The sequence below is a fragment of the Gordionus sp. m RMFG-2023 genome, chromosome 3 (assembly GCF_954871325.1).
Source record: "Gordionus sp. m RMFG-2023 chromosome 3, tfGorSpeb1-WG-v2, whole genome shotgun sequence".
Lineage (NCBI taxonomy): Eukaryota > Metazoa > Nematomorpha > Gordioida > Chordodea > Parachordodidae > Gordionus > Gordionus sp. m RMFG-2023.
In genome coordinates, this window is record NC_088777.1 from 26,846,229 (window position 1) to 26,870,929 (window position 24,701).

The 24,701-nt window shown below is 26.8% G+C and overlaps 3 protein-coding genes across 6 annotated transcripts in view; all 3 read left to right on the forward strand.

The window, feature by feature from the left end:
- Positions 1 to 3,218: 3,218 nt before the first annotated feature.
- Positions 3,219 to 24,701, forward strand: part of LOC135925874 (uncharacterized) — a 131,273-nt gene continuing 109,790 nt past the window's right edge. Inside the window, exons 1-2 of one of the 4 annotated variants that reach the window (XM_065461427.1) lie at positions 3,228 to 3,646; positions 3,695 to 3,891. In XM_065461427.1, coding sequence (XP_065317499.1) covers positions 3,462 to 3,646; positions 3,695 to 3,891 — 382 coding nt within the window. In that variant the 5' untranslated portion in view covers positions 3,228 to 3,461. Of the gene's footprint in view, positions 3,892 to 21,829; positions 21,978 to 24,701 lie in introns of all 4 variants that reach the window. The other 3 variants (XM_065461428.1, XM_065461429.1, XM_065461426.1) reach the window with 3 other exon arrangements.
- LOC135925831 (uncharacterized) lies at positions 14,863 to 16,051 on the forward strand. Its single transcript, XM_065461350.1, has 4 exons — positions 14,863 to 15,194; positions 15,239 to 15,395; positions 15,463 to 15,632; positions 15,970 to 16,051. Exons 1-4 carry the CDS (start codon positions 14,863 to 14,865, stop codon positions 16,049 to 16,051), a joined length of 741 nt encoding a protein of 246 aa, XP_065317422.1.
- On the forward strand, positions 18,485 to 21,187 carry LOC135925832 (piggyBac transposable element-derived protein 2-like). The gene is made up of 5 exons (XM_065461351.1): positions 18,485 to 18,604; positions 18,826 to 19,611; positions 19,662 to 19,929; positions 20,257 to 20,479; positions 21,139 to 21,187. Exons 2-5 carry the CDS (start codon positions 18,838 to 18,840, stop codon positions 21,185 to 21,187), a joined length of 1,314 nt encoding a protein of 437 aa, XP_065317423.1. The 5' UTR covers positions 18,485 to 18,604; positions 18,826 to 18,837.

Here is a 24,701-nt window from a genome sequence, read left to right on the forward strand (position 1 = left end):
ATTGTGGGATGAATAATATAGAGATTAATTTTTAATATCATTTTTTATTTAAAAAAATAGATGGCGTTAAATAATTAAATGCAAACTGTTGCTATATTTATTATCAAGAGCATTGATTAGTAAAATTTGTTAAATTATTAACTGTAATATATTCTCTATCTGTCAAATATGTCTGTAAAAGTGGAATTTTACCTAGTATTTTATGACTAATTACAATAATAGAGGAATATCAGCTATATGTCTACTTACTTTTTATAAATAAATTTCTTATACTTGTTTGGAATAAATTTATCATTCTTTTATATTAATGTATATACTAGTAATTTATTATATTTTATATAAACTAATAAAATAATATTTCATATTTGTTCCAGGATATTTTTTTTATTAAAAATAACCTCCTATCTTGTAAAAATATTTTATGACTATATATAGACTAAGGAACCTGGCTGAAGGCCGTGCAAAAGCGGGCCGGAATATTTTTAATTCCCCCCCCCCTTAGGAAAATCCTGGCTACGCATATGTATAAACGACTACACAGATAACCATTATTGCTTATCTAAAATATCCTCTCAGCAGCTATAGTAATAATCTTAAATTACATAGCCACATGCAGTCATAGCCATGACACCCACGATGTTAACTCATATCAGAATTTATTATGTTAGATAAATTGATAAAACAAAAACACTAAAAATAATTTAAAGATATTATGCAATTATATTGAAGCCTTGTGTTATTTACATGGATAGGATGCTATATTAGAAATGAAACATTTTGTAACTATAAAATAAGAACCAGAGTGATATAATGAAAGCAATTAAGATTTTATATATTATTGTCGCACCACTTCTAGTTGGTATATTATATCTTAAAATAATAGTAGTTTGTAATAATATCAAAAATATATTCGTAATAAAAATTTATATTCAAAACTGTTTTTCTAAGAAAAAAATAATATTTTTCCTAAAAACACGTAAAAAAAGAGAAGAAAAGATATCTAATATATTACATCCTATTTAGGATAAATAATAAAATGTTTAATTTTTGAATATTTTAAAATAAATAGATGGCGTTAAATAATTGAATTTAAATGTTAGGTTAATGATGCTTACTACCTTAAGGTATTACCTATAAAATTTGTATTTTGTTTACATTTGTATACTATCAAATATATTTATAATATATATTTGAAAAATCATGATTTTTGGAAAACTTCTGTGGCCTACAATAGTCGGCAAGAGCGTTGCTTACCAATCCGATGGTTATGGGTTCGAATCCCAGCAATGATCATATTTTTTTTTTAAATCTAACTTGGTGGTTCCGTCTTTAAATGGTGATATATAAATTGTAAAATCACGATTCGCTCGGTACTGTCTCTGGTAGAAAGCATCATTAACCAAATTGTTACATATATTTATTAACAAAAGCATTTATTGGTAAAATTTATAAAAATATTAATTGTAATATATTATATAACTGTCAAATACGTCTGTAAAAGTGGCATTTTACCTAATATTTTATAATCAATTATATATAATAGAAGATTCTAAACTATATGTTTACTTACTTTTTATAAAGAAATCTCTTATACTTATTTAGACCTTGAAAATACTTTTAGGAAGAGGCATGTTAATTAAATTTAAAAATGATTATTATAGTTGATTAATGATTTTGAACTCGGCTTATTACAATATTAAATTTGTTAATTTTCAATTAAAGAATGATTATATTTATTTAATTAGGGTTATATTATAATTTAAATAATAAAAGTCAATTAAGCTACAACTGTTAATGCTAAATTAATATTTAGTGAGTGATATTGATATTCTATTTTTAACATAGAATTTGATTGCAAGCTGACATCATGAAAATATAATTTATATGTATTAATCTAATCTAATAATTAAAATAGTATTAATTTAATAAAAATTTAGATAGTCTCATTAATTTTAAATAATAAAATTAAATCTACATATTATTTAAAGAATTATAAAATAAAGCGCTCAGGGGGTAATCAAAAAAAATTAATTTTAGTTAAAAATATATTTAGGAGTCATTAAATAAAATTTTCTCGCTTCAGAGGGCTATTCAAATTTTTCAGGGGGCTCGGGCCCTTGCGCGCCCCTACTTAGTGACGCTACTGATTGTACGACTGTTTCCACCAGAATTATAAAGTTTTTCTATCTAAAATATATTTTTGAATAACATTCCTTGAGGAAATGCATTTCACAGAGCTTATCAGCTTATGTGTTCTCCCAAATTGTGCGAATTTTAGGAACGAAGTAAATTATTACAATAATTCACAATAGCTCATACCCTTATTTATTCTTTTATTTAATTATATAGAATAATAAAATATATAAAAGATTTTAGCGTAAATACATTAAAATTAATGATTTATCAATTATTTATTACTAATTTTTACAAATGACTAACGATAACTTGAGCTTGGCCCAACTTGAAGATTAGCATATTTATTAACGAATTTTAAAGCTATTAATAAAAAAAATTTGAGAAAAAAAATATACCTATTTGATTTTATGATCATTTCCGGTGTTCTAATTTTGGTTTTTGACATTTAAATTTTTTTAACATTATATAACTTCAAAGGCATACCATTAAGCTATATAAAAAAATTTAAATGAGGCTGTCAGCTCAATTTTATCCAAGGATATTTAAAATTAAAGGAAGATCATTTTTGATCCAAATGCCTTATTTTTTCGTTATTTGGAGCCCAATATCTCAGCCGCTGTTAAGAGTTGGAAGTTAAATTTTTATTTTTTTCATAGTTATAACATATGCAACCTCTAATAAAAATTTTAGAAAAATTTGAGCAGGTGAGGTTGTAACTCATCTTGATTTGTCATAGAATATAAAAACATTTGATAATAAATATATAATATAATATATATAAAATTATTTTTTGTATTAACATTACATTCTTTAAATACTCACTTTTTTGTACCATTTATTTATCTGAAAAGCTATGTGACATTTGGCAATTATCTATTATATTTTTTATGATAAATGAGTTTTTTACGTTCATTCGATATTCGCTTTTTATAGAAATAGATTTCCCTAATTATTAACAGCTGATTACTCAACTGGTTGAGCATTTTCTTTTGGAAGAATGTAACCTACAAATGAAATGGAATTTTGATGTCTATAGATTCTAATATTCTTAACTCATTCCTTATCATGACTATTCAAGAATAATAAACAAATAAGATATATATGCCTTATATATTTATTTATTTAAATTACAATTACAATATCGGAAAGGGTAAGTTGCACTCATTTAGTAAAATACAACTGGGTACAAGGTTTGTTGGTATCCTTGAGAAAAAAAATCGGCATAATTTTATGAAGGGTGGGCCTTCATAAAATTCACGTTCGCTCATTTTGGGCAGGTCTATGACCAACGTGCTAGATAAGATAAGATAAGATAAATTGATTAAATGGATCCTTTTCAAAATAGCTTGAAGCAATCTGATAGGAAGGAGACCCCTTTAAGACCTCCACTTTCATATCTTAAAGATCAATTGGAGGATATTAATCAAGATGCATTCTCTATAATAAAACTAAATACTCACACCCAAATAACTCCACAAAAATCTTTATTATTGCCCAGAAATCAAATACAGTCTATAAATAATGTTCAATACTCTAAATTGTTATTTGATACATGTAGCAATATGAATCAAGATATGCTGAAAAATGATTTATCATTGGAGGCCTCTAAAAATGGAGATATGTTTTTATGTAAAGAAAATACAAATAATGGGGTATGTAATATCAAACAACCTGCAAAATTACCCAAGAAAGCACCATTGGATCCCAAGTTAATAAATATGAATCCTGGTTTAAATTCATCCTCATTAATCTCAGGTATTGATCAATATTATATAAAATCATTAAAATTAGGCAAATATTTTTTTTATAAAAATCTTATTTATTTGGAATAAATTTGTCATATTTTAATAAATATCTTGTAACAATTAATGTAACTATAAATATACACTCCCGTATCCATATCCAATAGGGGATCTTATTCAAAATTTTTAATATATTTTATTCATTAAAATCTTATGCACATATGAAGGGAAAATTAATTTTTTCATGAGATATGTTAATTAAGGTAAAATAAAAATCAATTTTTTGCAAAAGAGACAAATTATGTAAAGGAATTAGTTTTAAATGATTTTAAAAATAAAAACATATTTTTTTTTGTTATAATTTTTTAAACTTTATTTTATAAACTATTCTTATTTAGTTGGTAGTTATAATTTTTAAGTGTCATGTATTTAAGATACTCTAATTAGGCAAAAGATACAAGTATTTTTTATCTTGTATCTTTATATTTTGAAAAAGATACTAGTATCTGTATCTAAGATTCATTCTTTCTCAAAGAATCTATATCTGTATTTAGATTCTTTTTTTGGAGGACCTTCCCAACTCTGGTTATTGGTGGGAGATAATATATATCAACATGGGTATCAAATTAAAAAGATAAATTATTTATATTGATATTTAACAATATAAGTCATACAGATAGTTGGGGGTGGGGTAATTTTTTTGAACATAGTATCTTGTCATGGGTATCAAATGAAAGCTAATAAAAAAGATAAATTTAGTGTTGTTAAACGGCTTGTTTTGAGTCGATTTTTAAAAACGGCTGACTCAATACTTCACTTAGAAAAATATTACGCAAGCCTGAAGATTTTGCTCATAGAAGGAACAGAGGTCCATATATATAATATCGAAATCTCAAGGCTTAGGCTATATTTTTCTGGCTAAAATATTGAGTTAGCCGTTTTTAAAAATCGGCTCAAAACGAGCCGTTTAACAACACTTGATAAATTGATTACATTTATACTCAATGTCACCAAGGTACCTGTTGGGAGGGGCAATTAATAATATGTCAACAGGGATATCAAACAAAAATTAATACAAAGATCAATGATTCTCATCATCCTATGGTCCATGTGGGTGTTGGGTGGGGGTAAAAAGTGCATAATAAAATATCTCAACATGGATATCAAAGAAATCTAATAAAATCATTATTTAAAACAATAATTATTTCCAAAATTAAAATTATTGCCAAAAACTTTATTTCTCAAATTATAAAGCAAAAATTAATGAATGAATATAATATATTACAACCATAACAAAAACAAGTGTGATATCATAAATTATTTTATAAGATAAATAATAATATAATAATACCATATAACTAGACTAAAATTTTCAGGGGCACAATATTTATTAAAAATTTTTTTTAAATGAATTTAATTTATTAATCAATGTATTACATTTTTTTATAATTTATTTAGGCGCTTTTCTAACACATTGTTAATTTAAATTATTTCCTGCCTCACTCCAATTTAAATTTATGTATTTTCTCATTCTCAGAAATAGACTAAGGAATTGCATTTTTACTCAGATCAGAGTAACATAAAGAACACATATTAGTAATATTTTATTGATTTTTATTATAACAAATTAAAATATAAATATGATGGAATGCAAGCAAAATATAAAGTATGAAATATAATAAATTAGAATTCAGATTTAGCAAAATTATAATTGTCAAATAGTATTTTATCAAGATTTATGGGACATAAAGAAGTCCTTTTTATATTGAGTATTAATCCAGCAATGGAAAAATTTTTTCTCTGGGTGTACTAGGTGCAGGTATATAAAGAACCTTCCTAGCTAAATTAGCAAGCCTAAGAAGTTTCAGTCGCCTTTTCTTCCAATAAAGATGCATCCCCTTCTGTGATATTATGTTGGCTGAGCAAAATATGACATTCTTGTTCTATAGTGTGTACGAGCTAGTTATATGAGAACTGAATGTTTTCCCATTATTTTCAACTAGAATCTCTAGTTTTAAATGTCTAATTAAAAATTGCAATGATGTCGTAGAATTAGAATTTAAATATTTTGAAACAATTTTAAGATTTTGAAATCTGGGATCAAGTAGAGTCATTGGTACCACGTCAATTCAGTGCGGCGACATTCGGCGCGTATCTAATACCACTGCAATTTATTATAAATTTATTAATATAAAAAAAAGGATGATTAAATAGAAGTCATTTTGAATGTTAGTCTTATTAATTATCTCTTCATATTTTTTTACAAAAATCTCAATTTTATTTACTAAATGTGTAATATCAATAAAAAATTTAATAATATCAAGAAAAATTAACCAATATTTATGCCGATTTCATATGGTGAATTAATTTACAACATTATTATACATATTATTTTATGCTAAAATCTTAATCGACCGTTTTTAAAAATAGACCCAAATCGGCCGTTTAACAAAACTAATGTTGATCCAAAAAATTCAAATTAAGGCTGACTCTTTTTTTCAGATTTATTAAAAAATCCTTAAAATAATTTGAAAAAAATATATAATATGTTTAGGCTTATTTTTTCTATTATAAAATAATCAAAAATGAATTAACAAATTTTTTTTATTTATAAAAAAATCACTAGAAAATATAAATATATTCTATAATAGTGCGCACAAATTGAGCGTTTCGAACGCTGCGTTGCAAACGCAACTAATGCATTTCAAATGCATACGTTTAAATTGCGCACTTTTACTTTTTCCAATTGCGCACTTTTACTTTTTCCAATTGCGCCAATTTTAAAAAACGCAATCTGGTTTGCTTTTTTTGTAACTTTTTTCTATAAAACAAAAATTTTGATTCGATAAAATATGGATATTCCTTCAAAAATGTAAGAAATATGATAATTTTTAAATATTAATTGATAGACAACATACAAATGGTTAGAGTATATAAAATTTATGCCTACAATTGCTGATAGCTGACCACTAGTAATTTTGATACTAGTAAGAGTATTAAGAATGTTTCTTCATCCCCAAGCCAAAAATTGGATGAAAAATTATTGAATCTTATAAATAGAAGCCATCTCCAAACAGGTAAAATTTATAATTGTCTTAAAAAACTTATATTTTATCAAGATTATTTCTACTTTCAATGGAAGAAGGGCTAGATGGTTTTAGTACACCTAACCAATGCCTTTTTAAATCTGAAGTAATGAAAATCTTCTATTCCATCACAATGAATAGTTATATTCAACCAATAGAAAATGGTCAAACTCCTCTTGAAATATTTAATAGCATTAATGAATAAATTATGTGTATTTATATATTATTTGTAAATATATATGATTTTATTGTATTTATTTTTATTCCTAAATAAAATTTTATTTTTATGTCCAAATTTGTTATTAGATATCTTTTACTATTTAAAATAAATATTTATAAAGTTTTTATTTATTAAAATAGTGTCCAAATTTATTAATAAAGATTAAAAAATTAGATTTATTAAAATATAAATACTTAATTCTAATAATAATAAAAGTGCTTTGAATAATATAGAAATTATAATATAATTAATAAATAACTCATTAACTTCAGTTTTTTATTAAATTTTTTGTTAAATAAATTCAGAGATTTTAAATTATAAGGTGATCAGAATAAAGATTTAAAAATTTAAACACAAATCTATTTTATTATATAAATTTATTTATTAGGTAATATTCTCAATAATAACAATAATCAATTACATATTTGATACAATTCATTATTTATAACAATGATATATAAAAAAATAATTAAAAATTTTTTAAATTTATCTCTTAAAATTCTTGATTCAATTGTTGATGAATTGTTTTCTCTGTCAATGCCAATAAAGAATGGTCTAGTGGCCAGATTTGACATTGTATCTTTTACATATAAAGAAAATATAAGGTACCAAAATGTTTGTGCACCTATTCCTTCATTGCTTATTATTATATTATGTAGCAAATTATCTATTTATATCTGTTAAGGCCAACAAAACTATTGTGAATCTATGTTTGTAACAAAAATAATTGAGATAAACTATTGGGTTGGGAGGATATTTTATATAAATATGTTTCTCATCCAAGGCAACAATACAATTGGGGAACCCTGAATAGATCAGGAATTTTTGGGAAATCTAAGTAATTATATATTAAATTATTAATTTATATAAATTTAATGTAATCTTCCCCAATCCTTTCTTGAAGGCTTTAGCATGTAAATATCTTTGGCAGCATTCCAAATTGCCCTGCATACTGATTTAACTATGTATGCAACATAATTGAAAAGGACATACCAGCTATTAAATATCTTTTATGAAATATAGGATAATTAAGTGTAATAAACTTAGAGAATAATTGTCATATTTGAGATGTTTTTCCTCCTTCTTTTATGTTTTGTCAATAAATATAATGCTAACATCTTTTCCTGATCCATACTAAAAAACTCCATTTATTTACAAAATTATAAATAATTTAAAAACGCCGCCTCAATTTAAACAAAGCAAGCGTTACATTTTTTTTATTAAAAAAAGTACGGCAAAACGCAAACGCTCAATTTGTGCGCACTATTTTTTTTTTTTTTTTTTCTCTTTAGCTTTCACCTTTTCTGGTGGTAAGCTCCTTCAACATCTCTCTCCACTTTATGTTATTCGTACAATCTCTTTTATCTATTTTATACTTCTTTATATTGGCTCTAACTTTATGGCCCCATTGAAGTTTTGGCCTTCCTCTTTTACGTTTGCCCATCACTTCCAATCTTTCAACTTTATTTCCTATGTAGTTCATAGGCCTTCTCATTGTGTGCCCATACCACCTAAGTCTGTTTACCATTAACTTAGTCTTAATGGGCACTACCTTTAAACTATTTAGTATTCTTGTACTGCGCACCTTATCCTTTCTTGTTACCCCAGCAATCAACCTCAGCATTCTCATCTCCATAGTTTGTAGACTTCTCTCGTCTGATTCTTTGGTTGGCCATGTTTCCGAACTATATAGAATAGTTGGTTGTACTATGGAACTGTAAATTTTTCCCTTTAATTTGTGTGGGATTCTTTTGTCAAATAGCACTCCAGATAAAGATCTCCACTTTAACCACCCTTGATTAATCTTATTCTTTATCTCTTTTTCTATTGTGCCGTTTGTTTGTATAGTGGAGCCCAAATATTTGCAGCTTTCAATTGCGGATATCTGCCAATCATTTATATCAATACTCTCCGTTTCATCTCCTCCTATCACCATATACTCCGTCTTTTCTCTATTTACTTTTAATCCGTGCGTTTCTAGGATATTTATCCAATTCACTAACCTTTCTTTCATTTCATCCTTGGATTCGGCAAGTATCACAATATCATCTGCAAATATCATATTCCACGGGACTGTTTGAGGTATAGACTGTGCTAATACATCTATTACTGTAATGAAGAGAAGTGGGCTGAGAGCCGACCCTTGATGAACTCCTTCGGCTATTGTAAAGCCTGCTGAAGTACCTGTTGTGCTACGGACCATTGTTGTATGTCCCATATACATATCCTCTATTATTCTTATATATTTTTCGGGAACTTTTTTGTGGCGTAGCGCCCACCAGATAAGTTTTCTTGGTATTCTATCAAAGGCCTTTTCTAGATCGAGAAAGACCATGTGTAGCTTTTTGTTCTTTTCCCTGTATTTTTCACTCATTTGCCTAATTGCATGGATAGCATCGGTTGTTGATCTTCCAGGCATAAAGCCAAACTGTGTCTCTCCTATTTCGATTATATCTCTTAATCTTTTTTCTATTATTTTTTCGTATAGTTTTAGACAGTGTGACATTAGTTTTATGCCCCTGTAATTTTGACAATTGTGTGGATCCCCTTTATTTTTGAAGATAGGAACTAGATAGCTCTGCCTCCATTTTTGGGGGACCTCTTCATTTCCAAGTATTTTATTGTACAGATTTGTGAGGAGATGTATTCCATCATCTCCTAGTGCTTTAAGGCTTTCTATTGGAATATCGTCTGGACCCCTAGCTTTGTTGTTTTTCATATGCTTGAGGCATGTGATTATTTCTTGTTCTGTTATAGGTTGTACAAGGTTCTGACAACGGGAGTGTTCGTCGAGATGCAATATGTGGGAATTAAAGTTGAGAAGCTCCTGAAAATATTCTTTCCATCTATTCATTATTTCTTTTTCCTTTATTATCAATTTCCCATCTTTATTTTTGATTACTTTCGGAGCTCCGTTTATATCCCTAGAGTTCTTTTCTCGCTGTTTGGCTAATCTGTATATTTTATTTTGCCCTTCTTTGGTATGTAGATCTTCGTACATGTCATCGTATGCCATAGATTTGGCCCTAGCCACCGCCTTTGTAGCTAATCTCTTGGATTTTTTGTATCTTGACTTGTCATCTGCATTTTTGGATTTGTACCATATTTTATAAAGGGCTTTTTTCTCCTGTATAGTGGTTTGTACCTCTTGATTCCACCACCATAGTTCTTTGTGTGATTTGTTGCCTCCTCTTGTCAAGCCTAGCGTCGATTTTGCAGTGTCTATTAATCTGGATGAAAGGTCTGTCCATATTTTTTCACTGACTTGTGAGCAATTTATTGTTTCAATGTTTGCATTGATTGCAAAGGCATCTGTCATTGTTTTTAATTTGCCCCATTTGATGCATGGTTCCAGTTTTATCTTATTTTGAGTGGATTTATTTGAGATTTGTAAATCCATGATTAGTAGCTTGTGTTGCGCGGCGATATCTTCTCCTGGGATGACTTTGCAGTCTATTACATCTTTTAATCTTCTGCGAGAGATTAGCATGTAATCTATCTGTGTTTTCCTAGTACCACTTTCATATGTTATTAAATGACTATCTTTTTTCCTATAGTAGGTGTTGGTTAAGGCAAGGTCGAAGGCTTGCGCAAATTTCAGTACGTGCTCTCCTTCATCATTTCTTTCTCCGTATCCAAAACCACCATGATGCCTTTTGTAGCTATCTCTTGCTTTCCCCACATGCGCATTTAAGTCACCACCAATTATGACTAGGTCATCCTTAGGGATTTCCATTACGGCTTCATCAAGGATAGCTCTAAAGTCATCTTTCTCTTCTTCCTTGCAACCCGTTTGAGGAGCATATACTGATAGGATGTGTAGTATTGATTGACCAATGCAGAGTTTTATCTTCATTAGTCTATCAGAGATCCTGTTGACTTCTACAACTGAGGAGGTTAGATCTTGACTGAGGATGATGCCGACACCGTTCCTATTGCTAACAAGTCCATTATAGTACAATTTATACCCATCTCCAATCATCAAAGTCTTCTGTCCTTTCCATTTCGTCTCTTGTATGCACGCTATATCAACTTTTCTCCTGTTCAACATTGATGCCAATTCTCTCGTCTTACCTTTAAGCGTCCCAATATTCAAACTTGCCAGTCTTGTCTTCTTTGCTTTGACCTTTACTTTATTTTTCACAGGATGGAGGTCTACACCCTGCGCGTCGCATGGAGGGAACGCCCTAGCTTTCATATTCATATTTTCATTTGTGTCCTTCATTTTGTTTATTGGACAGGTATCCTTAGCACCCGGCTGTCCAGGCCTGTCGGTGACCGGGGTGTCATCTCTAAGCTCCGAAATTCATCATACCATATGTCTTTACACATCAGTCATCGAAGAAAAACTTGAAAGTTTTTATGGTTCTTACCAGGATTGAACCCGCGTCCTTGTTCATGCTCGTGTTTCCAAGCCTACATCTTACCCATTAGGCCACCCCGGCAATTTGTGCGCACTATAATACATGCTAAATAGATGTTTAAAAGAACATAAAAAAAAAATAGATAACATTAAAGGTTTTACTAAACTGCAAATGCCAAGGTAAACTACAAATGTTTAGTCATATATATTCTATTAATTTCAGTAAGATTCATTTTCTTATGATATGTATAACTTATAAAAATTATATTATTAGATATAATCAATAAAAAATGATTAGATATTAATAGATGAATTTCCTTTTATCTCATAATAAATAGTTTAAATTCTTTAGTATAAATAAATTAAAAATAATTATAATTACATTTTAAATTTCATTAATATTAAATCCGCAAGTTGGCGTATTAAAGAAACATAAAAATAACAAGGTATATTTTGTGTTTTGGATTAAATTTTATTTCTACTTTAAAAAAAAAAATCAAATAATAATAATGATATGTATAATAATCAACTAGTATATATACTAAAACATTTCAATAGATATTTAAATTAATACTCAATTAACATCAAAATAAATTATTTCACAAATTTGAATAAACAACACAATTAACATTCCCCTCCTCGACAAAGCATCAAGTTGCTGCTCGGTGGGCGCATAAGTCTAAGTTTGAGTCGCGTGAGTCCATACGTTTTCGTAAGTTTGAAAAGTTGTTGTACGTTATCATTATCATAAGGAATAATTGATCAAATTTGAATTATGGAATACTGAATAAAATTTTAAATTTGAAAAAAAAGAATTTGGAATAAAAATTTTGGAATATGGAATGATAAATATGTAGAATTCCGTAAGAATGATAAATCAAAAAAGATTATTATAAAAATTTCGCGTTTTTTTTAAATTTTGCGTTTTATATATTTTATTTTAATAATTTAAGTAGCGTTTTAATATTTTATTTGTACCGTTTTAATATTTTATTTTATTTTAATAATTTAAGTTGCGTTTTAATATTTAATTTATTTTTATTTATTTTCAATCTCCGAGGTTTAAATATGCAAATAAAATATTATTCACATTTCCCTCTCTTTAAATAAAAAATTTAAATTTCACACCCTAGTTTTATTTCAAAAAGTGTTATTTTTAATAAAAATTCTTCATAAGATAATTTTTAGAAAATGATCTCATCACATCAATTAAATACTTATCTAAAATGAAGATGTTACATAACTTGTCTTCATTTATTTCAAAAACATTTTTATCATATTAAGTATTACTTATAAGGGTTATTTAAATCAATCATGTGATTTAAACCTTTTAATTCATGTTTTAATTACATTTTAATATATTTAAAATTAAAGTTTTATCTTCTTGTTTAGGATTTTTAATGGTTTATTTTTAATTATATCTAAAAATTCATCTTTAGGTTTAGTTAATTAACAACAATTGGTCATCATACAAGAAATCAAAAAAATATCAATATTTCACTAAGAAATTAAGTAAATAATTTTTTTAAGGCTTTTTATATGTTCTAATATGTCCATTATTGATTTACATTTAAGTTATTTTAATAAGTAAATTTACAACATGCCTTTATCTCGGCATAAAATTTTAATTTATAATAATTTTCTTCTTACGTGGATTAGAATAATAAGTAATCATCATTGGTCTCACAATATAGAATTCATAACCTAACGTCCAACTTCCATATTGGTTCTTTCTAGGTTGTCACATTAGGTTAGGTGCTGGTTATCATATTCCAGTCCAACATCCAGAGCCAGGACACCATGAAGAAAGAAGCTTTTTGCATGAAAGAACGTACTAAGGTATGATTCTTGGTCATATCAATAGATAAGGTAGTCATCTCAATAGATTAGGTAGTCATATCAATAGATTAGGTAGTCATATCAATAGATAAGGTAATCATCTCAATAGGTAGTAATCTCAATAGGTTAAGCAGTCATCTCAATAGGTAGCTCACTTTTGTATATGTATATATCAGAATAATATTTGACTATATATATATTTTTTTTAAAAACAAGTCATGTCCTTCGAATTTAATTTAATTTTTACTTTTTTTTTAATTTTAGGCAAATTTTATATATTTTCTTCTTTTTTTTTTACAAAAACGTACCGGGGCGCCATTAAAGAAACAAGAAAATAACAAGTTATATTTTGTGTTTTGGATTAAATTTTATTTCTACTTTAAAAAATCAAATAATAATAATGATATGTATAATAATCAACTAGTATATATAGTAAAACATTTCAATAGATATTTAAATTAATACTCAATTAACATCAAAATAAATTATTTCACAAATTTGAATAAACAACACAATTAACAGCGTATTATTATTTTAAGAAAAAAATTACAAATTTACTTTGTTTTAGTATTCAGTAATAGTATGATTTGTTGTAACACATTTTCATAATGTGAAAAAACCAGTGTTGTTAAAATAGCGTACTTAGCGCGCTACTTTTTTCAGTAGCGGTAGCTATAGCGCGCTACTTTTTAAAAAAAATAGCGATAGCGGTAGCTCGCTACTAATTTAGAAAGTAGCGAAGTTTTACATAATAAATACATCTAAAAATTATTAAAATATATTTTTTATAAAATCTAAAATTATAATCCTTTTATTTAATTTAATTTTGAAATTTAAATTTAAAAATATACATTATTGTTATATATTAGATATAAACAGTTGTTAAATAGCAATCTGTATTTAATTTATATTTCGCGCATTCATTAAATTATATATTTTTGAAATTCCGTTATTGGTATGTCCTTGCTTTTATCTTATTTTATATTTCATTTTACATTTTATATTAAGCATTATAAATCTTGTTATGTTTGAGATTGTTGAAGATATTGTAATTTCTTTGGAAAATGAGCAAAATATAGATGATCCTTTCCCAAAATTCAAGAAATACTTTAACCCTGAAGAAAAAATTAATACTGGATATCGGTTTCGGTGCAAGATGTGCCACAAAATTATCTCTTCAAATCATACGAGCAGCTTTAATTTGAAAAAACATTTAAAGGTAATATATTAAACAAATTTAATATCAATGTGTAGGCTAATCTTTAATTTTTAAAATAAATTAAAATCAAAAACCAATCATTTTTTTTTTATTCATAAATTTTATCTAAATTATTTAAAACATTTTAAAATAGTTATTTCAATCATTTTTATGTACTTATCTCCTACATAATTTTTATTCCAAGTATTTTATAATTTTAGACTGTGCACACTTCAAATTATAAAGAGATTGAAAAATATCTCAAAAGTTTTGGGGTAATGGAAGAAGATAAACCCACTTCCAAATCAAATTTAATACAAACAAAATTAACCAATTTGGATTCATCAACACCTGGTGTATCCCAAAAATTGGCTGACAAAGTCATTATGAACTTTATAATAGATACTGTTCAACCATTATCCTTGGTGGATAATGATTCTTTTATAAAGATGATAAACACTTTTTCTCCACGGACCAAGATATTTTGCCGGCAGACATTGATGGCAAGAATTTTGGAGAGCTTTAAGGAAATGAAAGAATCTTTGATATTAAATCTATCAGATGTCTCCTACGTCTGTACAACGGCAGATTGCTGGACTCACAATAGAAGGTAAAAATGTTTATTTTCTTAATAATAATATGTCATATTTTTAGAGCTTATTTAGGAATAACTGCACATTGGATTGATCCTAAAAATCTTAAACAAAAATCTGTAGCGTTAGCTCTAAAGAGAATAATTGGCTGTCAGACTTATGACATTCTAGCCAATATTATTGCAGAAATCCATAGGTCTTACAAAATTCAAAACAAGGTTTGTAAGATGATTACGGATAATGATAAATAATATTATATTATATTTAACCATTTTAATTTTTTAGGTTATGCAATATGTTGCTGCCTCACTTAAAATCTTAGAAGTGCAAGATAATATGAGGATGGGATATTATGTGCCCACACTGAGTATATTAATTACCAAGCTCAAAAGAATCAATAATCTAAAATTTTGCCAACCACTGGTAGAGTCTATGCTAAAAGGCATTGAGAAAAGGTCAAACTTTATTTTTATTTTTATTTACTATTATACAATTATATAAAATGAATGATTTATTGCTTGATTAGCCATAATTTAAATTGGCTTAATTTACAACACAATCTATAATATTAATATATAGTAATTATTAATTAATATAAAATTCAAAATTAATATATTATTAATTACCTTGTGTATAATAATTATATTTTAAAATTTTTATTTACCATAATTTATTGCTATTTTAATATTTTTTTTATAAATGAATCTAAATCTCAGATAAATTTAAATTTTAAAAATTAAAATGGTATTCTTCTTTTTTTTATAATAAATACAATCGTTTTATATAAATTAGATTTCCAGATCTGTATGATGATGATAATGTAATAGCTGCTATCGTTCATCCTAGTTTCAAGTTAGGCCATACATTAATTTGACTGAATCTAAATGGCAACTTGATAGGCTGATGGTAACGTTAAAAAATGGCATGCCTAACCACGATACTATAGCAAGATCGAAACCGCAGCCTTCCATAGACGATTTTTTTGAAATAAATAATAATAATAATATTGAACCTCTAGATGCTTTTTTTAAATCTAAAAATACTAATTTAAATATTTTTGATGATTTTTTTCATATAAAAAGTTTGTTTATTAAATTTAATACTGCGTTGCCCTCAAGTGCTAGTGCTGAACGATTATTTAGTATGGCAAAGCTTATACTTTCTGATCGTCGCTCTAGACTTGGGGATGACAGTACCGAAATGTTATTATTATTAAAGTGCAATAATAAATAAATTATATATATATATATGTAACAAATTATTGTCATGTTTTTATATCAATATTTTATTTGTGGAAATAAAGTTACGTAAAAAAAATATATTTAAAAAAAAAATCAAAGTAGCGTAAAAAGTAGCTAATAGCGCGCTACTCATTTGAAAACGATAGCGGTAGCGATAGCGCGCTACTTTTTTTATAAAATAGCGGTAGCGATAGCGCGCTACTTTTAAAAGTAGCGTTAACAACACTGGAAAAAACATTATTATATAGTTAAATAACTTTCCATAAATATTGTAAAAACATTTTGATAAAATTTTTAAAAATTTTTGATATATTTTTTTTAAAATTTTTTTAATAATAAGAGTTTTTAAACTTAACGAAGATTAACGTCAAAGTTATGAATCGAATATAATTTTTTTTATGTTTTGGACTCAAGTTTAAGTGGGAAAATGAGAATAAAAATTTTCTAAGGTTTTTAGAATATTTTTTTTTAAATGCATTGTAAATTTTTTTAAATTTAAAGTATTATTACAATATATTAATGTTACTTTTAGTTATTTAAAGAAGGAAATTAGGATAAGTTCATAATTTCTTAATAAACATAAGTGAAAGAAAATTTGAATTTAGGGTTTACAGATAATTCTTATTTTTTATATTTTTTTTTGGTTTTAAAATTAAATAAAATTTAAAATTTAATTGTTGTAGTTGCTTTTATTAACCTAAAATGACGCATACCAAAAATCATCGAGATGTGTTACCAACCATTCTACCCATAACGGAAGCCCCGGCACTTCAATTTAACTTTCCGTAATTATTGTAAAAACTTGTTGAGAAAAATACATCTTAAAGAAAATTTTGAGAAAAACATTATATTTTTAAAAACTTCCGGTAACCTATGCACAATAGGAATAAGTGGATTGAAAAAATTCACAATAGATGGGGCTTTTATTGCGATAAAATTCAAGGCATACCTGGATGAATTAATCGCACTTTTACCATCAAATTCATTACTTATAATAGATAATGCTCCTATACATCGAGCTTGGATAATTAGTGATTATCCAAATATCATATTTTTCCACCCTATTCGCCGCAATTATATCCGATAGAAATTTTTTTCGGAGTAATTAAAAATCAATATAGATCAAATTCTCCTAAACCAAACAACCGAAATGAAGTTATTTCATTTGTTACGAGTATTTTAGGCAATTATTTTACATATAATTTTTCAAATTTTTATTCTCACACTATAAAGTTTTTTGAAGAGGGAATTCGATGCATTCCTTTAAATGATTGAATTTGTAATTGATTTATATTGTGTAATATTTTATTTACATAGAATAATTAAATGATAAATGGTTTTTTTTTATTTTGGTGTTTCGAATTGATCATAAAAAATTCTAACAAATAAGATCTGAAAACCCTAAATTCGAGTTTTCACTAATGATTATTTAGGAAATTATTCAAATTTCTTATCCTGATTTCCATTCTTTGGATAACTAAAAGTAAAAATAAATGGAAAAATGCTTTATATTTAAAAAAGGTATTTTTTTTTTTGACGGGTAAATTCTCTCTTTATTTCAATAGTTGCTGATATAATATGTTATCAAAAGTTTATAGCAAATAATAAATTTTTTTATATGGTAAAATTAATAAAGGTAAAAAATATAAAAATATAATTTGCGAAAGAGGGTAAGGGATAAAAGAATATTCTTTCTTTCTTTCTTTCTTTCTTTCTTTCTTTCTTTCTTTCTTTCTTTCTTTCTTTCTTTCTTTCTTTCTTTCTTTCTTTCTTTCTTTCTTTCTTTCTTTCTTTCTTTCTTTCTTTCTTTTAATAGGAAAGAGAAGGGAGAGAGAGAGCATAGACATAGGAGATTATTCAATGGAAGAGATGAAACTTAGGTAGTTAGAGCGAATGATGGCGGTAGCAAGTCTCAGAAATTTTTTTTTATATAATATCTTTTTAAAATTTTAATTTTTCCACTTAACCCTTTCGGTCGCGGTAGTGCAAATATAAAACCACCTTTTAACCTTTATATCTTTTAAAGGAGTTGATCATATAAAATGAAACCACCACGAATATATATTAAAAGATATTCTTTTTCATATGTTTGTGGAGGAGTTATTTTTTAATTTTTTTTTTCGCGCCTTTATTTCAAAATACGTTTTTTACGGTGATTTTTCTTAAAATTCCAATTTTAATTATAAGTAAGTATATTTATCAAATATTTTTAAATATATATATTCCTCACTATTTTATCTATCTTTCTAATATTTATTTTTGCTCAAATAAATAATATTTATATATTATTTTGATCTTTTTAATGTGGTATATTAAACTAACCACTGCCACTTAACAACAATATTTTTAATATTTATTTTTTTAAATAATTGATAAATTTTGCCAACTCATTTCGCAATAATTTTAGCTTGTTATATATATGGATGATTATCTGGACATTCCATCTGAAGGTTCTTCGTTAGACAACTCATCCACTGATTCCGAAGATGATTATGAATCGGATACACGTTACCAAATTGATAGTGATGATTATGAATCGGATACACCTTATCAAATTGAAATTGATGACAATTCTGAACAAGATGCGTATGATCAATCTGCTACAAACCATAATAATCCTATCTGGTCCAAGAAATATTCTTCACAACCAGCATTAGAATTTGATAAAATATCAGGTCCAATATCATCTTTAAAAACGGACCCATTGTATCCATCAGATATATATAAGAAATTTATTAATGATTCTCTAATAAATACAATTACATTCAATACCAATTTATATGCCCAACAAAAAAATATTAAATATCAACCAACTAATCCTACAGAAATAAGAAAATTTTTATGTCTTCATATACTCTTTGGAATTAAAACTATGGCAAATTACAAAGATTATTGGAGTTCTAAACCAGAATTCCATGACAATTTTGTTTCATCCATAATGAAAGTAAAACGTTTTATTTGGCTTATGGCCCACATCCATATAAATGACAATATCTTAGAACCATCGAGAAATGATGAAAATTATGATAAATTATACAAAATAAGACCATTCATTGATAATATCCGTTCCTCTTGCTTGAAATATTTTCTTCCCTCGAAATATCAAGCAATTGACGAAGGAATGATTAGGTTCAAAGGCCGTATAGGATTTAGGCAATACATGCCTAAGAAACCCACGAAACGCGGTTTCAAGGTAATGTGTAAATTTTGTCATTATTTATTTCGGCTAAACTATATTTTTAGGTTTGGATGAGATGCGATAATTCAGGATATATGAATGATTTTAATATCTATGTTGGGAAAAATAAAGAGGTTGAAAGTAATCTTGGTTATAATGTTGTAACAAAGTTTTGTGAAGGACTTCAAAATCATAAAATATTTTTCGATAATTATTTTACGAGTTATACTCTAATGGCCGATTTAAAAAAGAAAGGTATATATGCTAGCGGAACACTAAACAAAAATAGGAGATACTTGCCCATAAAGAATATGGAAACAAAATTAAAAAGAGGTGAGTTTGACTGGAGAAGTGACAAAAATAATATAAATATAATTAAATGGCGAGATAATCGTGACGTATTTATAATGTCCAATTATATTGATCCGAGATCAGTGGATACTGTGAAGAGAAAAAATAAAAAAGGGGAAGTTTTTGACGTAAAATGTCCAATAATGATAAAGATGTATAATAAATATATGGGGTCTGTTGACCATTTCGACCATTTAAAGTCTTTATATGAAATTTCGCGAAAGTGGCGAAAATGGTGGCTACCAATATTCTTTTGGCTGATAGATGCGGCGATTATCAATTCATTCATAATATACAATATTCTTACAGATAATAAACTCTCATCGAAAGAATTCCGAAGACAAATAATTGCTAGCGAATTGGCATACTGGAAAAATGTTAATAGGGATGATAATATTCATAATGATAATAATTATATATCAATGCAAAGAAAAAATAATAAACCTTATATCCTTCCAGAAATTAGACTAAAAAATTCAGCTCATCAACCTCAGGCAGGAACCTCACGAAGGTGTACCTTCTGTAGTACAAAGTTAAATCCCAGAAGAACAAGGTGGTCGTGCAAATCATGCAACGTACCACTCTGTCTAAATAAAAATAGAAATTGTTTTGAAAGTTTCCATAAGGTGTCAATGATATGAATTTAAAACCACCAGGGAGAGCCGCCATTTTGAATTTAAAAAACTTTTTTTGTGTGTTTTATATTATATTATATTAGAATCAATAAAAAAATTAGTAAATATCGTGTTGTATCATATTAATTTTATGAGGGAACCTAAAGGGTTAAACTTATGTCCAAAACAAAAAACTATATTTCATTCATAACTTTGACGTTAGTCTTCATTAAAGTTTAAGAACTTTATTATTAAAATTTTTTTTGAATTCTCATTTTTCCACTTAAACATGTGTCTAAAAAAACTATTTGATTCATAACTTTGATGTTAGTCTTCATTAAAGTTTAAAAACTTTTAAAAATTTTTATAAAAAATTAATTTATATCAAAATGTTTTTTACAATAATTACGGAAAGTTATTTAACTATATAAGAATGTTTTTTCACATTATGAAAATGTGTACAACTAATCATATTATTATTGACGTATTTCACATGTTTGATTATTATTTTAAGAAAAAAATTACAAATTTTCTTTGTTTTAGTATATTTTAAAATCATATATTATTATTCAAAAAGGTGTTTGACGTATTTCACATGTTTGACTAAAGCGCAAATGCCAAGGTAAATTCTATTCTCTATTAATTGGTGTCAGTTCCTTTTCTTTAACTTATAAAAATTATATTATTAGATATAATCAATAATAAATGAATAGTCATTAATAGTTGTATTTTCTTTTATCTCATAATAAATAGTTTAAATCTATTAATATAATTATCTTAAAAAAAGTATTATAATAACATTTTAAATTATAATAATAATTTTTTTCTTGAAATAATAATACGCCAACTTGCGGATTTAATATTAATAAAATTTAAAATGTAATTGTAATTATTCTTAATTAAATTATACTAAAGGATTTTATAACTCTTTATTATGAGATAAAAGGAAATACAACTATTAATATCTATTCATTTATTATTGAATATATTTTTATAAGTTATTTATAGAATAAGAAAATGAACCTCGCTCCAATTAAGAGAGAATATAACAAAAATTTTTACCTAAGCATTTGCAGTTTACCTTGGCATCTGCAGTTTACCTTGGCATGTGCAGTTTACCTTGGCATTTGTAGTTTAACTTGGCATTTGTAGTTTAGTCAAACCGTAACATTAATATGTTTGTAAATTAAAATTATATGCCATCCCCATTAAATAATCATTAATCGGGCGATTTACATAGTCAGATACGATTAATTTAATATTTTCAGTTGTATTCCGATATACCTTTCTTGATCTCGGGGGTTGCATACGAGAAATATTCAATTTTTGCTTCTGGTAACGATTGTTCTAAACGTAGAGCATCTAAAAATTTCCAAATAGAGGGATGTGCGATGATAGCAGAAATGATGGAAAAAGGTATTTAAGATTTAACATAATTTTGGTTATTCTTATAGTATTTATCAGGGGGGTATATTGTTTTTGTAACAGAACTCAAATATTTACTCACTTGAAATTTTTTAAATTCTTTTTTTATTAATCCAATTGAAAAACAAAATAATACTATAAGAATTTTTTATGAATAATTTATTTCCAGAAGAAACATATAAGGACCAATCCATGTCAAATCGATCAAAAAAGGCACATTTTCGGCCGACCTCTTTTAAAACGGTTAAAAATTTCTGGAATTATTTAGATGGGTATATAAATGAGAAAGCCGGTTATTTTAGCTCGCTAAGCACACCTGGTTCCCGAGATATAGGGGTTCAAAAGTGCAAAAAAGAGCCACCTTGGAATCTATAAAATTTTTAAAATGCTTATATCTCAAAAACTATTCATAGTAAAAAAATATATAATATATCATATTGTAGGTAAAAGAAATCTAAGGGCTATCAAAAAAATAATAAAAATTGGCGCCAATTTTAGTCTTTAACTTTCGGTTTACTTATATTGCTTCACCTGTATTTTTTAGCAAAATAGGGAGTTTGTTTTCGAATTTTTTTTTGCTTTTTATTTAGACACCTTTTATAAATATATATACGATGTCAAAACCTTGGCGACGCTATTGACTTTTCCGAAACATACATTTTTACCAAAAATTGAAGAAAAAAGTAGATGGCGCTAATGATTAAAAAATATTATTCTTAAGGAAAATAAAAATATTGATACGTTTATAAGAAATGTGATAAAATTTTCCAGTTCTGCCCCCTCCCCCTCCCACCACCCTAAAAAGTTTTACATTTTTTAGACCTCTACTATGCTATAATCGCGAATGACTTATTAGCTCTATAATGAATAACAGCTGCAGTAAAAACGAATATTTTATTAGGCATATTATCGATTTTATTTTTGTTTAAAAAACAATCTCTATTTCTGGGTAATATTTTTAACTTGTCCGTTCAGATTAATTTTAAATAATTCAACCCGTCTGCAGCTTATTATTTTATCGTCTGTCTACCAATATTCGGGATTTGGAGAGTGCAAAAACATATATTCTAAATGCAGATCAATTAAAATTTTATTTTATATCACAGATGGACGTACCAAATATTAAAATGTTGTAACCCATTTAATCTACAGAGACATGCTTATTATCGCGTGAATCTAAGAAAGATTCTACCCTGTATGACCAAAAAAAATTTACCATTCAATTTAAATATATGCTCTTCATGCCGACAAAAATTAGCAAACATTCCTTATACTTCACATGACAATGTAGATATTGATTCTCCCACTCTTATAATTAATCAAGAGGCTATTGATAATATGAATATATCCCGGGAATCTTTCATTAAGAGAAAACGCTTATGTGAAAAGAAATATTCGAAGAAAATATCTAGAGTAAAAAAAAGTTTTAACGACTATAATTACACCATTATCTTCATCAAATGATGAAAAATTCGATGAAATTCTGGACACCTTAAAAATTAAAAAAATTATATGAAAGATATTTATTATTGGAAATTTGTTGCATTTAATGGGCATTTGCTTTCTCTGCTCCTCAGTTTAATTAGTATATTTAATAGAAATTCAAAATTTTTTAGTATAAAAAGTGAAAATATCCGGTTATTGATAAGTTACAGCAAAATTTTAACCATAATCCGTAATTCCATAAAGCGCCATCTATTTTTACATCAAAATTTGGAGTCGATAGCGTCGCCAAGGTTTTGACATCGTATGTATTTAGCAAAGGTGTCTAAATAAAAATCAATAAAACTTTTTTAGAAAAACCCTTTTTTGCTTAAAAGCATAGGTAAACCGGAGACTAACGGCTCATATTGACGCCAATATTTATTGTTTTTTAACTAAAGCAATCGTTCAAAATCGTGAAAGAATAATTGCAATGTATGCGCTGCACAAACATAACATTATATATGATTATAAATAGATTCAGATTTTAAAATTCTCCACGCTGCTTTTATATTAGCGGCATTATCAGTAACTAAAGATTAAACTTTTCAATTTATGAATTACATTTTTAAATTCCTGGGCAATATAATCTGCCGAATGACGATTTTCCTTAGTATTTAAAAATTTGTAGAATACTGGAACAGGCGTCATCAATAAAATTATTAATACTCTCGTTTCTGATATTGCTCCAGCCATCTGATACAATCGATAAGTGAGGAGATTTATCTATTATTCTGCACTCGCCCATATCTCATGACGCTTTCTCTAGAAGATAACCAGCCAGCTGCCTTCGGACTTAATTTTTTAAAGAATTCTTGGATGTAGAGATTTTGTGATGTGGAATAGTAAATTGCTCGCATATACATCCTTTTGCAAACAATTGATCCAGCTCATTTTTTTCTTGGGATTCATATCCATGAAACCGGTTATACATTGAATAAAATTTTTCCTCAATTATGGCAGGGCACATAGTACAGCTGCTTAATAAATGCTTGACCATTCTATCAACGTGTGTAATATAGGACATCTTGCAAAACCTACATACCGCTTTAACTGATTTACCATCTCGTACTTCTTGAAAATGTTTCTAAACTTGATTCTTTATTTTGACCGTAATCCCTAATATATTAAAATTTAACTATAAAAGATTTTGATTATTGTAAAGTTAATCAATCAAATTATTTTATAATTATCGCCAATTATTTCAATAATTTGGCTTAATATTATATATAA